Source organism: Talpa occidentalis, unplaced genomic scaffold, assembly GCF_014898055.3.
Source record: "Talpa occidentalis isolate TD23 unplaced genomic scaffold, MPIMG_talOcc4v2.1 talOcc4.3, whole genome shotgun sequence".
Taxonomy (NCBI): Eukaryota; Metazoa; Chordata; class Mammalia; order Eulipotyphla; family Talpidae; genus Talpa; species Talpa occidentalis.
In genome coordinates this window covers 72,794,405-72,810,027 of record NW_023603184.1, presented here as the reverse complement: position 1 = coordinate 72,810,027, position 15,623 = coordinate 72,794,405, and the positions used below count along the sequence as shown (strand labels likewise).

The following is a 15,623-nucleotide window of genomic DNA, read 5'->3' as shown; positions in this document are numbered from 1 at the left end:
GGAGGATCACCCCAGGAAATCCAAAGTAACTAATTTCAGACTCAGAGATGGGCAAATTTAATACAGAAATCACCCCAAAAGGATTCTGGCTACTTCCATTGCTGCCCTTGTGTGTATATTCCATCTTTCCAAGTTTACAACCCCCTCAATTTTTCCTAGTACCAACACCTTATGCCACTGTAAACTTGCAACAGGGTGGTCCCCAGGAAAGGGGGAGGTTCCCTGCCCCACCCAAGGAAGGGTGGAGCTGAGCAGGAAGAGGAGAAGCTGAAGAAGAGACTGAGGAAGGAAGGAAGCAGGATGGAGCCAGGAGACCTGGAGGAGGTGCATGGAGCCTAGAGACACGTGAAGAAACTGCGCTTGTCTTTTGGTCGTGGACTAGGTGACACAGATGTGGGTGAGACCCGTGGGGAGGTGACCATGGCAGCTTTTATCTTGATGTTGATTTTGCTCTTTTCCTTCCGGGCTTATCCAGTTGTTTGTGACCCTTTTCTGTGGGTCCCCACTGGAAGATGCTTTAGACTTGTAGCAGGCTTTGGGGCCTTGTTCTGGGCCAATCCCATTTGGATGGACTTTTACCCACGAGGGGACGGGTAACTCTGGATGCTTCATTTAGAAACTAGACTCTGCCTTACCTGTATTGTTTCCTAGTTTTATTAAAGTTCCTTCCCATTAAAGTCTCCTATGTTTTGTGTTGATGCGGCGGATGGCAGAACCCATGTAGAATAGGCAGGTTTGCGGGGTTTGGGCTGCCCCTCTCCCTGTCCTATAACAAACTTACAGAATTTGTGTGTATTTTAATATACATTATCAATATGTTAAAATTGAAAGACTTTACATTTTAAAAATCAGGACTTTCAGCTTTTCCTTTAAAAACTGAGAGATATGGCCCAAATTCCCAAATACGGCAAACAAGAGTAATGGGTATCCCCACTAGATAGGACATGCACCCTCCATTCTCTACTCCATTCCCTACTGCCTTATTCATTTTTGTTATCTGTAGGTTTTTAGGGTTTGTCACCTATGCCTTAGACCTACAAGTAGTTCCAAGAGGCTAACTGTGGCTTTGGATTTAGAAAATTCCCCATGCAAAAACACTGCATGGATCCCTCTACACACATGCACACACACACACACACACACACACACACACACAATTCCTATTCTCTTTCTGCTATTAAAAAACTCTTGGTAGAAGTGTAACAGGGTGGTCCCCAGGAAAGGGGGAGGTTCCAGGTTCCCTGCCCCACCCAAGGGAGGGTGGAGCTGAGCAGGAAGAGGAGAAGCTGCAGAAGAGACTGAGGAAGGAAGGAAGCAGGATGGAGCAAGGAGACCTGGAGGAGGCACATGGAGCCTAGAGACATGTGAAGAAACTGCGCTTGTCTTTTGGTCGTGGACTGGGTGACACAGATGTGGGTGAGACCCGTGGGGAGGTGACCATGGCAGCTTTTATCTTGATGTTGATTTTGCTCTTTTCCTTCCGGGCTTGTCTGGTTGTTTGTGACCCTTTTCTGTGGGTCCCCACTGGAAGATGTTTTAGACTTGTGGCAGGCTTTGGGGCCTTGCTCTGGGCCGACCCCATATGGATGGAGTTTTACCCACGAGGGGATGGGTAACTTTGGGTGCTTCATTTAGAAACTAGACTCTTTGCCTTACCTGTATTGTTTCCTAGTTTTTATTAAAGTTCCTTCCCATTAAAGCGTCATATGTTTTGTGTTGATGCGGCGGATGGCAGAACCCATTTAGAATAGGCAGGTTTGCGGGGTTTTTGGGCTGCCCCTCTCCCTGTCCTATAACAGATTGATCCCAACAAGATCGCAAAGCCCATCTGCATGCATGAGCAGATTCACATTTCTGGGAGCACCCAAGTTCTGCCATGGGATGCATAGCTCTCTTTAGAAAGCAGACTGTTCAAAGGGCTCTAGGCGCTTCCTCTTGTTATATAGCTGTCTGAGGTCACCATCAATAAATTACTAGCTTAAGGAAAACAATGACAAGCCTTTTCCATGGAGAACAGGGTTTGCTCTCTCAATTATTTCCTAAAGTCATGCCCTGCTTCCCAGCTTGACACCATAATTTTTGAGGCAACAGCACTGAGTCTGTTTGTTGTTGTTCTTTAGGGCCACAAAGCCACCCCACACCTGCCCCCCAAGCACAGCAAATGTAGAGAGCAATGCAGCCTCCTGGCAGTGGAACTAGTCAAGTAATGATCACTGCATTGTTAATGAAGTGGCTGCTTTGTTAAAACAACTTACCAGGGTGACTCTAAATTGCCTGTGTTATTTACCAGTCTGGCTTTTCTTTGTATGGAAAATTTTGTTGACTGTTCTTGACTGCTACAAAGTTCACATGGAAATTACTAATAATCTCAGGTCAGATCTTTCAGAAATTCAAGATATGACTTACATTTAGGATAAAGATGGTTTATGGAAAATGAGTGATCATTTAACTCAACTCGCAAGAGGAAAGACCTAGGTTTGTTTTCCAAAGCCATTTTTCACCTGTAGGTGTTAGAGATGGGCAAGGTGGAGTGGGGTGGGGACCATTTTTCTCACTGGTCACTTGGAAATAGCTGACATATGATAGCATTGTCTTTTTGAGGTTTGTAACCCTCTGCTCGAATTACATGTCCTTGAGAAATAGCCTCCTTTTTGGGGTTGGGAGTGGAGAGATCACTTGGGAAAACATTAACTTTGTCCCTTTGAGATCCCCTAGTGTCATGAAGGAAATTTGTATTTTTTTTTCCTCCTTTCGAAACAGAAGTGCCCATTTTTTCTTTAAGGTGGGGGGAGAGCCAGCAAATGGGTGGGTGTGTGTGGGGGGTACTGGTACATTCAAAAGATATTTGACGCAGCTCTCTCCTGCCATTCACCACAGGGAGGTCTGTCCTTAAGCTTCCTTTCCTCCCACCTCCAAACACACACCAGCTTCAAGCCTATTTGGAGACAGAATACAGCTTTCTGTCAGATACACACAAACACACACACATGCACACATGCTCATACGCAGATCAACCAGATGCAGAGCGAGCAACAGGAGGTGGCAGAATGCTTGCCACTGTGTCATTGGATTTGTAAGCACCCCCTCCAAGCCATGGCCAAGATTAGTTATTCCCTGGGCTAAAGCCAACCTGAGAACTTGCAGACCCTGCCAAAGCCCTGACAGCCCCTAAGCCTAGCTTGTTGCCAGAGCCAGACAGGAAAGTCATTAATTCATTAAATAAAGGCTCAGTAAAAGATTAGGGAGCCTATTATTTGTTCATCAGTGGGCTACCTACATAGAAGATATCTTGAACACTCATTTAAGGAACCCAGAATACTTGGGGAACAGGAATAAAGACATACTGTTATAGAGCAACCCCGATATTAAACGGGTTCCTGGCTGTGGGTCCTCACCCGCGCGCTTTAAAGGGACTTATGAATACTCTACTACAGACACACGCCAAAGGGTTAATAAAAGGTTTATTTACAAGAGAAAAGGAAATAAGGAAAATGTACAACTCAGGGAGAAAATAGGGAAATAAAGTCTTTAATGCGTCCTACCCGATCCGACGACCTGGAAACCCAAAGTTACTCTCAGAGCTGGCCGGACGCTGCGAGCTGGTGGAGAGCCAAAATGGGGGACCCCCTAAGCCCACGTGTCTGCCTTTTGTATCCACCTGGCTGCTTAACCCCACCATCAGGTCCCAGCCACCTTCCCTTTGGTGGTGATGGGATTTGGAGTTCCCAGTGTCTTTGGCTTTGACCTGGGGTGGGGGTGGAGTCCACAAAGCCTATATGGAATTTGCTTTGGGACATCCTTTTCCCCCTAACAATTCCCCCCTTTCACTTTTTGCCACCATTTCCATGGTGATGAAGATCGAATATATGGAGGTTGGGATGCAGTCAGTCTCTCCAGGTATTTGTCCATTGTGGAAAGCAAAAGTCCTCCACTCCAGGAAAAATAGTTTATCAGTTTAAGCCAAAAAAAAAAAAAATCTGGAGGTGTTAGCCAAAACAAGACAGCAGATATGTAAAAATTAGAGGAAAAAAAATGTTAAAATGGTTCAACTGATGTAAAAACACAAATTTTCTCAACCTTGATCCCAAACTTTTAACAGCAAAGCAAAAATTTGCAAACTAAATCTACTTTTAAACCATTTTTCCTATTTTTGCATAAAATCACAGGGTAGAAATAACTAACAGTAATTTTTAGCTGGCTTTGTTGAAATATTCCATACAGGATCAGAGCGAACCGGTGGCATCCCGTCGATGTATGCTTCAGGTATAACGTTGGTCTCATTAGACTCCACCTGGGCTTTCCTCTTCTCGAGGGTACCAGGGCATTTTCGTTGGCCGGGTTGTCCAGTCCTGCCAATGGAGGCAAGCTTCGCAGAATTGGAGTATTGTACGGTGAGCGACAGGGCCGAATGAGTCCAGATTGAAGGAACCTTTTCAATACTGGCTCAATTCCCCTCAAGGCCTCCTCCCTTAAGGGGTATTGTTTCCTTCTCGGGGTTTTGCTCCCCTCTATCACTTCTATCTTTACAGGCTCCGCATTTTTCGCACGTCCTGGGGTTCCATCAGCCCATACCCCTTTACTTACTCTTTCAACAATTTTTGGAGGTAAAATTTCACTTTTTGGTGGAGTATTTTGAGTAAGTAACATTTGGAACCGCAGAGCATGCTCTGGAGGAACCTGTAGGTGAAGCCTCTGATTTTTGGGTGAGAATATAATTTGTGCATTGAGTTTACTTAAAAGGTCACGACCAAGGAGAGGGATTGGACACTTTTCCATGTATAGAAACCTGTGCTGGAGCTGTGTGGTGCCTAGCCGGCACTCCAAAGGTTGCAGGAAGGGTGTCTGTTGTGACTTTCCTGTAACCCCAATGACTGCTGTAGTCTTTTTGTTTATTTTAGTTAATTTCGAATTCAAAACTGAGTATGTTACTCCAGTGTCCACCAAGAACACAACCATTTAAAAATTGAATAACATCACAAGAGATGTCACTCAAAGCAGTATGCAAATGAATGCCAAATGATTTTTCAGAGGAGGGAGCTTTCAGAGAGTGAATCCCTTTCTCTTATCAAGAAAGGATATATTATAATGTAGTGGAGAGATCCTAGGTTTTGGAGTTAGACAGAGTGGGTACAGATCTTCACTGCATGACTTAGGCCAAATTCCTCACCCTCTCTGAACTTCAGTTTCCGTAACAGTGGTCAGCTGCACATTACAAGCACTCAATAAATGTTTGAGTTGTTTTGTTTTTAAGACATCTTAAGGTAGTTTAGCTTTAGGTTTAGTTCAGGGGAAACAAGGGGGGACCGTTCCTTGGGGAAAGGATAGGAGGTCTGTTAAGAGGGGAAAAAATCACCATATCTAGGGAAAACTTTAGGGAGTGCAAAAGCATGAGAAGGAAGGCATTCCATTTCCTTCTTAAATGTATTTATTGACTTTTCTGAATATGAAATTCTCTCAAATCTATTATAGAAAATTTGGAAAGCTAGAAAAATGCAAAGAAGAAAGTGAAAAAAATCAAATAATTATCTCCACCAATGAAAATTCCTATAAACATTTTGATTTTTTTTCAATCTTTTCCTAGTGTGTATTTTAACATTTGTGTTCACTCTATACACAGCTTTGAATCCTGTTGGTTTTTTTTTTTTTTTTGCAAATTCTTTTGCCTTTTTTTCACCCATATGCATTTTCTCATACCATTAAACATTCATCACAAACACTTGCAATGACCACATGGAATTCCATGTATAGCTGCACCAAAATCTACTCAACTATTCCACTAACAGTGACACTCACTGTTCAGACATTTCACTATTATAAATGCTTCCTCGACTACCGTACCTTTAAGTCATAATTCCTGTGTCTAAATTTGGATAACTTTCTACAGGTAGAATTACTTTTCTAAGGTCCCAGCTGAATACAAAGTGCTTTCCAGAGAGGATGTTCCCACCAGTCACAAGGGAGAGATGGCCTGTCTAGTCAAATCCTGAGTATTACCTTGGAAAAGAATTTTTTTGGGGGGCGTCTAATTTGATAGTCACTAAATAGCATTTCATTGTTCTCTTAATTATCTGCTTCTTTTTAGCAGATAAACCTAAAAGGATTCTAAAGGAGTCCTCAGATAAAGGAAGGAGCTTCCTTTTGTCTGCAAATAACCAACAAATGTTTATTGAGCAAATCATTTTACTCCAGATTTAGTCTCTCTTCCTTCTAGTGCAGGTACAGGGGATTCCATATTTCAGGTTTTCAGCCACTGTGAAGGAGAATTTTGAGGAACAATGCAGCTGATATTCTGGGTCAAAACATTTTGATCTGCCACGCAAGCTTCCTGAAAGACAAGGCATGTAACTAGTCTAAAAATTTTGGTCCTTTAACGAATAGGATGCCTGTTCCACCTACCTTACGAAAATGTGAAGATCCGGCTTAATGATTGAATAAAAGTAAAAGTATTTTGAAGTTTTCTAAAATCCCACATAATAGGATATTATGACTGATTCTGTCTAGTGATTAGCATGTCCTAAATCGTCAGTTTCTAAGAATCCCATTTACTGATCCCACTATCAGCTTTCAGTAGATGAGGACAAACTTGACCGAAGGAGACCCAAACAAAAGAGGGAAATTATGCGCTGTAAAGAAAAGGTTCCCAGACTCCGGACTACCTCGGGAACACCTCCAGACTAAAGTGTTTTATCTGGAAGAAAGACGGACAAGTCCTCTTCTGGGGAGTGTCCCGAGGTACCGGGCGTCTGGGATAAGTGCGGCAGCGCAAATCGTTACTCTTGCGGGCGCCGGCTCACACCTCGGTCCCTTATTGACTAAACCTGCGGTCTCACTATTGCTGCGCCCCGCCCCGCCCAGCACTCCCCAGGCGCCCCACCCAGCCCTGCGCGGGCGGGAAGTGGCGCGAGACTGGAAAGCACTGTTTAGGCGCGCGAAGCAAACTCTTCTTAAACGCAGGCTGCCCTCATCTGCACCACGCCCAGCTCTTGTACCTAATTTCTTGTCTGTGCTAAGGCTTGTGCTCCGTATTGAGTAATGGAAGACACCGGATGTAAGGCCCGAATTTTTGGGTTCAAGCCCGACTTGGAATCCCCGGGCACCCTGGCATTTCATCCGTGTACCTGCTGCCTGTTCTCCAGCGTGGAGAGCTTGTTGTCTGGTTCACCACTGTATCCTCAGCGCCTAGAATCGTGCCTGGCGTTCAGCCGGCCCTCAGTTAATATCTGTCGACTCAATGCTTTTCTGTAATGGTAACACACGCGGGGTGTTGTGAGAATGAGTGAGTGGTTCGGTGAAAGTAACTCGTGATGTGACCAAAAAAAGAAGAAGAAGAAGAAAGTAGTATTGGTTAAATCTCTTATAAAGCCACACTTTCATTATTTTTTAAAAAGCACTGTTCTCGAATGTGTCATACTTTTCCAGCACAGTCTCCAGAATTATGGCAAATCATCTTTCCTTCACAACGTGTTTCCTGATCGTCTATGACTGACCCTGGTACCACTGCTGTGGATGTGCATGAATCAATAGAGTTGAGCTCTGAAGAAGGGATATTTACTTTATGTTTTGCATGGGCTGCCTGTGCTAGAAGAACAGGGAGTAAGTAGATGTCAGATACTGGACCCACTCCCAGTATTGCCGCCTGCTGGTTGTGTTCCTCGGAAAGGTCACCTCCCATTTCTGGGCCTTGGGGTCTCCATTTGACATTCCCGGGTCTGGAATTCCATCCACTTGAGCGAGGATAGAAGCGCCATATGGGGACGCGCCGGTCGCCGGCAGTTCCCATCTCCCTCCGGTGCAAGGCTGCTTTCTTAAGTTGGGGAGAGGCTCTGGGATGCCCTCCCCAGCTGGAGACTCACGGGATACCCCAAGCAAACAGCAGCCGCACAGGAGCTCCCCCGGCTTACCCCAGGGGCCGCTGGTGCTTATGCCTTGTCACTCCCGCGCGCCCGCCAGTCTGCCCCCTCCCCCCAGCCCACCCTGCCACCCCACCCGCCCTGCCTTCCTCCTCCCGGCCCCGCCCGCCCTTTCGCGCGGCGCATGCGTCACGCGACGATCCTGTTTTTATAAAAGTACTGCTTGGGCCAAAAACTTCAGTCTGTTGGTTGCGGCAGCAGGTAGCAAAGTGACCACTTGGACTTGGGTGCTCGGGAAGCCACCGTGGCTGGAGAGCAAGAGTTTACCATGGACGGGTTCCGTGTAAGTCCATTTTCAACCTGCTTTTTCTTAAACATACAAACACCTGAATTTAGCAGCGCAGCCCCTCCGAGTCTTTGGACGCGACCGGACCCTTGAATGTGCCGCGCCCTGGAGAAGGGGCTTGGGAAGGAGTTTTCGTGCGCTGGCTCCTTGGAACGGACGTGAGGAGGGGTGTGGGTTGGAATCCTTTTTTTTTTTTTCTCTCTGAAAGCAGAGGCGAAAAAGATTGGGGCGACCGTTTCGGTGGCTTTATGAACTGTCTCCCCCTTGAGTCGTGGCGCGCGTCGGGCTTGCAGGCTGTTTGCAAACATGAGAACATTCTGTGCACAAGTGCAGAGAAGGCGCGCGCGCTGCCCCGGGACTCAGACGGCGGTTCTCTTAGGACCGGGAGCGGGAGTTTCTTTGGGGCGAATTCCAATATCTGAACTTAAAGTGGAGGGCAGCACGCCGGGGCTGAGTGCCCGGCGGGAGACTGTCCCCTGGTTGACTTCGAGCAAAGGCACCTGGGGACCATCCTTGCAGTGGTGCTCAGGTTCGCTAAGTTGCGCGCGCGACCCGCGGAGCTGTGCCTGTGCTCGGACACAGCAGCGGGCGGGAAAGATGGGTAAACTAGCGGTGCGGCTCGCCTGAGTGGTGTGAGCCTTGGAGGTAGCCGGGTGGTCGCTGAGAGCAGCGCGCGCGCTTTGGGGATGAAGGGAGGAGACGCACGACCTCGGAAGGGCGGGGAGTAGGCCCCCGGGTTCTGAAGTTTGGGGTGATGCTGAGGTCTAAGGAGGATAGGCAGGAACCGCGCAGCAGCAGCCCAAGGTTGCGCAGCAGGGGGCTGGGTGCGGATTCAGTGGGTAGGACAGCACCTGGCCGCGGGACGCCGCGGCACCGACTGGCAGGTGCAAGTGAGGAGACCGTTGGGCTCTCGCCGAGCCCAATTGCGCCGTTAAACCGTCGGTGGTTTCCTGGAGCCTCTTGAAACCCTTTCCCCCAGCGGCGCGCAATTCAAAGGCGCACGCGAGGAGCCGCCCAATCTTTCCCCTGCACCCTGCGGTACAGAGGCCGGCTTGCCGCGGGGCCCGAACCGCGAGCCGCTGGCGGCCGGAGGTGGGCGTGGTGTGCAGAGGTTGAGCGAGGCGCAACGCCACCGCCCGACCCCCGGCGCGCGCTGCGCCTGGAGGCCTGCCGCAGCCCGCCACCCCGTCTTACTGGATCAGGCGCGGGATGGGAAGCGAGCCGGGAGAGTGAGGAAATGAAACTTGGGGTGAGGACCACGGGTGCGTACCCCGTGACCTTCCCCTCCCAGGAAAATGTTGCGTTCCCTAACGTCCCAAATGCGTGAAGCGCACGGATTTGGCAAGAAACCCACGCCCCTAAGGAGCGCCAACCGGAGGGAGAGGGTGCCCACCTCTGACACCCCAGCCCAGTACCCCCAGTACCAAAGGACTTCACTTTATGGCCGCGTTCTCCTTCCCCACTACAGGTTGCTTGTTGCGCAGAACAGTTTTTGTTTGGAAAAGCGTGGGGAAAACAGTGCGTTAGGAGAGGGAGTCTTTGGAACCCCTCGCGGGTGTTCCTTCTCCCCTCTCCTCTGTCCTCGCGAATCTTCACGCTGAAAGTTAAACCCATCTCCTCAGAATGAGAGTCTACCCCCCTCTTTTACCCCCCCCCCACCTCCCGCCCCGCCCCGGCCCGCCCGCCCCGCCACCTAGGAGTGGCCTCTTTGTGTTTTGGGTTTGTTTTTTTTTTTTTTCCCTTCTCCTTAGGGTTATTTTTTCTTCCCTCTAGTGGGCGGGGCTGAAGTTAGCGAGACGTTTGAAACCTTCAGAATCTCGGCGCCCTTTTGTTCCAAACAAAGAATTTTGTAATTGGCTCTACCAAAGAGGGATATAATGAAGTGGCTATGGGGAAAGTCGAGAAAGGAGGGTTGTGGGATTCCATAATTCTCTTGTGCCCTCTCCCCCACCGCCCACTTCGGTGGCAGAATTTCCTGGAAAGGGGGGAGCTGAATTGGGTTTCATACTTTTTTTTTAAATAGGACAAACTTTTTTTTAAACTTTGGTAATACAAGTAATGCAAGCAGAACTTGAAAGTGAATGTCTGTTCTCTTGCCTTTTTTGCAGATATATTCTTCAGATAACTACACCGAGGAAGACTTGGGGGGTTCTGGTGACTATGACTCCATGAAGGAACCCTGTTTCCGAGATGAAAATGCGCATTTCAACCGTATCTTTCTGCCCACTGTCTACTCCATCATCTTCTTGACTGGCATAATAGGCAATGGATTGGTCATCCTGGTCATGGGCTATCAGAAGAAACTGAGAAGCATGACAGACAAGTACAGGCTGCACCTGTCCGTGGCTGACCTCCTGTTTGTCCTCACACTTCCCTTCTGGGCAGTCGATGCTGTGGCAAATTGGTACTTTGGGAAGTTCCTATGCAAAGCAGTCCATGTCATTTACACAGTCAACCTCTACAGCAGTGTCCTCATCTTGGCCTTCATCAGTCTGGACCGGTACCTGGCCATTGTCCATGCCACCAACAGTCAGAGGCCAAGGAAACTGTTGGCTGAAAAAGTGGTCTATGTTGGTGTCTGGATTCCTGCTCTCCTGTTGACTATTCCTGACCTCATCTTTGCCAACATCCAGGAAGGGGAAAACAAATACATCTGTGACCGTTTCTACCCCAATGACTTGTGGGTGGTGGTCTTTCAGTTTCAGCACATCGTCGTTGGCCTTATACTGCCTGGTATTGTCATCCTGTCCTGCTATTGCATTATCATATCCAAGCTATCACACTCCAAAGGCTATCAGAAGCGTAAGGCCCTCAAGACCACAGTTATCCTCATCCTGGCTTTCTTCGCCTGCTGGCTGCCCTACTACATTGGGCTCAGCATCGACTCCTTCATCCTGCTGGAAATCATCAATCAAGGATGTGAATTTCAGAACACTGTGCACAAGTGGATTTCCATCACTGAAGCCCTAGCCTTTTTCCACTGTTGCCTGAATCCCATTCTGTACGCCTTCCTGGGCGCCAAATTTAAAACGTCTGCCCAGCATGCACTCACCTCTGTGAGCAGAGGGTCCAGCCTCAAGATCCTCTCCAAGGGAAAGCGGGGTGGACACTCTTCTGTTTCAACTGAGTCCGAATCTTCAAGTTTTCATTCCAGCTAACACTGATATAAAAGACTTAAAAAAACTTTTTAAGTTACACTTTTTTTTTCGGATATAAAAGACTGACCAATACTGTACAGTTTTTATTGACTGTTGCATTTTTTTCTTGTGTTTGTTTTTTATTTTTTTAGTTTTTTAGTTTTGTGAGGTTTAATTGATTTATTTATATAAATATTGTTTCATATTGAAGAGTGTCTAGGCAGGACCTGTGGCCAAGTTCTTAGTTGCTATATGTTTGATAATAGGATTGTAGAAAAGAGAACCAAACATTCCAGAGTATGTAGCAATTACTTAAGGCTAGAAATGACCCTCTGCTGTTCGTGAATTAATAGTCTCTCCATTTCATGGAACGGTTTTTCTTTTTCCTGTTCTAAAATTGGTTACGCTATCTGATTTTCGCCTTAGGAGATGGCACTTATAACCAAAGCCTGAAGTGATAGAAATGCTGGGTTGTTGTTTTTTCATGGGTGGGTTGATTTCAGCACCTGTAATGTACAGTCTTGTATTTAGTTGTTAATAAAAGTACATAATAAACGTAACAGTGTTATGTTCTGGTTTCTGTTGGCATGTCAGGTATCTGTCATAGGTTATATACTCAGAATGTTTTTACCTTAACCCTTACACCACACTGCTAGGCTCTGGGTCTGTTTACTTAACCGTTCTTAGAGCAGGAAACCAAGCCCCACAATGCCTAAGTGACTTGGTCCAAAGAATGTGGCACAGCCAGTATTTCAAACCAGGTAATGTGACTTCAAAATCTGAAATCATACTCATTTTCAACTCACAGAAGTTTAGAAATGTCCAGCCCCAGTACCTCTTGCTATGAAAAGGTAATCATCCTGAAGGATGCAAGTGTGTTAAGAATAAGAAGTATGCAATACCATGTTCTAGATTTTATTACTACTATTTCCTTGTGTAATCCTGGTCCATACTATGCCAGGCATTAGGTGCTTTTCTCATGTAATCATCTCAATGTAAGTATCATTACTCCATTTTCATTCAGAGACATTCCACAACTTGGACTTTCAAGGGGACATACCAAGAGTTGTTTCCATTCATTATTTCAGCCCTTGCTCTTAACCATTACCCATTATGGTCCCCCAGAAAGAACACCTGGTCATAAGTCAAATGAACTGTTATTGAAAATAAGCCAAAAGTGAATGTTTTCTTCATAAAGTTAACCATGACAAAAATACCCCTCTTGCAATATCTCCCATGCAAATCTCAACACAATCTATTGCAATACCTTGCACCTCAAGGGCTCAGTCAAGCAGATAAAAGTTAAATTGGTGCCTTTAGAGCATAAAAGAAAGGTTCACTGAAGCAAGCTCCCCATTACCCATATTTTGCACAAGATTTTGGACTCTTACTTAACATCACCCATTGCTGCTGACACTACCATTGTGCAAGCCCCAGACTTGAGTAAATTTCAGCTCCGGTCTCCATTTAAAGATAATTTCTAAACTATAGTAACCACCATACCCATCTCACTTTTGAACACGAAACAAGCACTCTAGGCATGCACTCAATAGTAACTAGGATATAATTAAGGCAATATTTGGTCTACTTTTCGTAATTGTTTCTGGCACAGAAAATCCATTTTGGAGGAAAAATTGCAATGTCTTATCTTTCTGAAGCAAATCACATTTGTTGAAGGCAAATTATAGATCCTGTGAAGGGAAATAACTTAATTACTTAAAATAGAATCCAATTTGGCTGTACATTTTTGCTGCAGTCTATGGATCTGGTATAATTCAGAGTGGTATTCCTATTCCACTTGAAAACAAAATTAGATTTTAGATAGGAAATTATCTTGAGGTTTCTTGGTTTTCTCTGGGAAACCTAATTGGATCACCCTTCATTTAAGCATAGTTTTACACATACTCTCTCAAAGGCTTAGTCTTAAAGCCATGACCATTGTAAAAAAGACTTCACTTGAACTTTCTCTATAAATATTTATTCTTAAGGAGACAATAGAAGAAATCCTTGGAAGGAATTCCTTTTCTTTCTCATCTTGGCTTGATACCTCATCACCCCAAATTCCTCTCCACTGCCCTGGAGTCACAACAAAAGGAACTGAGCCGAAACAAAATTCCCAGTGTCAGTGTCTTAATGGATATTTCATTCTCCCTTGGAACAAAGATGGGATATCTTTTTCAAAAGAAAAAAAAGCCTTGGCTCTCTCCCTACCCCAAAGCTCTCCCTCATCATTCTCTGTCCCGACCCTGCCTTGTTCCAAATGCCTCAGAAGTGTTCCCTGTGTCGTGGTTTGTCTGACAATGCTGGGAAACCCACTCAGCTGGCCTGCCCCTGCATGAAGTAGCTGATTGTTCCCTCTCCTCATCCCTTATGAATGAAGCCCTTAAAGGTCAGTAATGTAGACCCAGTTGTATAATGAAAGCTAAAATATTTAAATTATATGCACGTTACCAATAATGGTATAAATGAGACATCTGAGTTATTAATAACATTAACTGGGGGCCTCTCCGGTGGCACAAGGGGTTCTCAGCACTATGAAGCTATCTGCAGCACTTGTTAGATCCCCAGCCAGGGAGCTAATCCACATGACACAGCAGACCTCTCCTGTCTCACCCACTGCTCCCCTCAGCAGTGTAATTCAGTCAATCCACCTGTTCTGCTCCCCACTCTGTCTCTGGTGAATCCTCTCACCCACCTCCCCCACACCACTGGCCTACACCCTAGCTCTTGTATGCATAAATAAAATAAATCTTAAAAAAAAAAAAAGGCTGTAACCAAAGAGGAAAGTGGATGTTTTTATCTTGCCAAGTCTTTGTTTTCCTAAAATACCACTTAGCAATTCACCTCCCCCCAGTATGGGCATCTCAGATCCTTTGTGGTTATGCCTATGTTAAAATAATAATTCTGGGACGCTCTTTTGAGAGAATAACTTTCAGGTGTTTTTTTTTTTTTTTTAAGCTTTTATTCATTTATTTTTGCCTAGAAGAACTAGGGTGTAGACCAGCGTTGCAGAGGATGAGAGGATTCCCCAGAGAGAGTGGGGAGCAAAGCTGGTAGATCTACTGATATACACTGCTGAGGGGAGCAGCGGGAGAGAGATCTGCTGTGCCATGTGTGGGTTAGCTCCCTGGCCAGGGATTGAACTCAGGCCGTTGAGGTGATAGCGCTGAGACTTAACCCTTAGACCACTAGGGAGGCCCTATGCTTTATTTAATAATTTATCTGTGACGTCCTCCTTACTTATTGTCAGATGTTAAATAAAGACAACACACACAGAACTACATTGTCATTATTCCCATGTAGTAATCATTTAGGAGGGGCAAGGACCACTGAAGACAAAATTCACATTACCTTAGAAAATAATCCAGGAATTCCAGCAACACTTAGAAATGTGGCATTGCAAGCCAGCGTCATAGGGATTTAGCTAGCTTGCTTTGAGGAAGTCTCCATTTGGCTGCCAATGTGTTTTAGCCAGTCTATATTGGAGAAATCTAAAAGGGGCAGGAGTTACGAGCATCCCATAAGCACAACCTAAGAGGGATGTTATTGCCTCAGGCAACCTCAAGAGATGAAATAAACCCTTTCAAAGCAGTGGTTCTCAACAGGGGTAATTTTGCCCTCTCCCCCTGCAACATTTGGTAAGATCTTGAAAACACCTGAATTATCATACTGGGGTGGATAGGTGGGTAGGTAGAGGCCAGGGATGTGGCTAAACATCCTCCAATGCACAGGGCAGGCCCCCACAATCATTATCTAGCCCAAAGTGTCAACAGTGCTTAAGACTGAGAACACTTTTTTAAGGTAAAGGTCAATGGGATAATAAGAATTACTAAGCTAGAGATGCACCCAACCAATATAATTCCACAAAATAACATAAAATTATCATTGGACAGGATTCAATGTTCTCCCTTTGGCTTCTTTTACTAGGTCTCCCTCATTTCAATGAGTTCTTACTCCCTCCCACCTTACTCAATTCACACAACTCTCTTCCACTCTTATTTCCATGTTACTTTGTTGTTATGAACACATCTTCCTGTTTATTTTCTTCTATCATGCCATGCCAGGAAGACATCCCATTAAGGGAAATAAATGGTCAACGGTGACTGCTGAGGATTCTCTAGTTCCCACCCAGTATCTGTCTCTATAAAGACCACAATGTTTACTCATTTATCCTCACCACTGCCTGTGACTCAATTTGGAACACTTCCCATTTTCCCCCTTTTATTTGAAAAATAAACAAGGAGTGATGAGGTACCAGCCCATTGTTCCATTGTCTGCAACTGACTTGGA

At 45.7% G+C, this 15,623-nt stretch overlaps 2 protein-coding genes across 4 annotated transcripts in view; one reads left to right on the top strand and one right to left on the bottom strand.

Annotated features, from left to right (window-relative positions):
- The window catches only part of THSD7B (thrombospondin type 1 domain containing 7B), a 1,502,545-nt gene that overhangs the window by 1,372,967 nt on the left and 113,955 nt on the right, over nt 1-15,623 (bottom strand). The window lies entirely within an intron of this gene.
- CXCR4 (C-X-C motif chemokine receptor 4) lies at nt 8,068-11,889 on the top strand. 3 transcript variants are annotated; one of them, XM_037523289.1, is made up of 2 exons: nt 8,068-8,193; nt 10,305-11,889. In XM_037523289.1, the coding sequence occupies exons 1-2, from the start codon at nt 8,179-8,181 to the stop codon at nt 11,352-11,354; spliced, it is 1,065 nt and encodes a 354-aa protein (XP_037379186.1). In that variant the 5' UTR covers nt 8,068-8,178; the 3' UTR covers nt 11,355-11,889. The 3 variants fall into 3 exon arrangements, with proteins under 3 accessions (XP_037379186.1, XP_037379187.1, XP_037379188.1); XM_037523290.2 differs by lacking the exon at nt 8,068-8,193 and adding an exon at nt 9,347-9,445; XM_037523291.2 differs by lacking the exon at nt 8,068-8,193 and adding an exon at nt 9,359-9,458.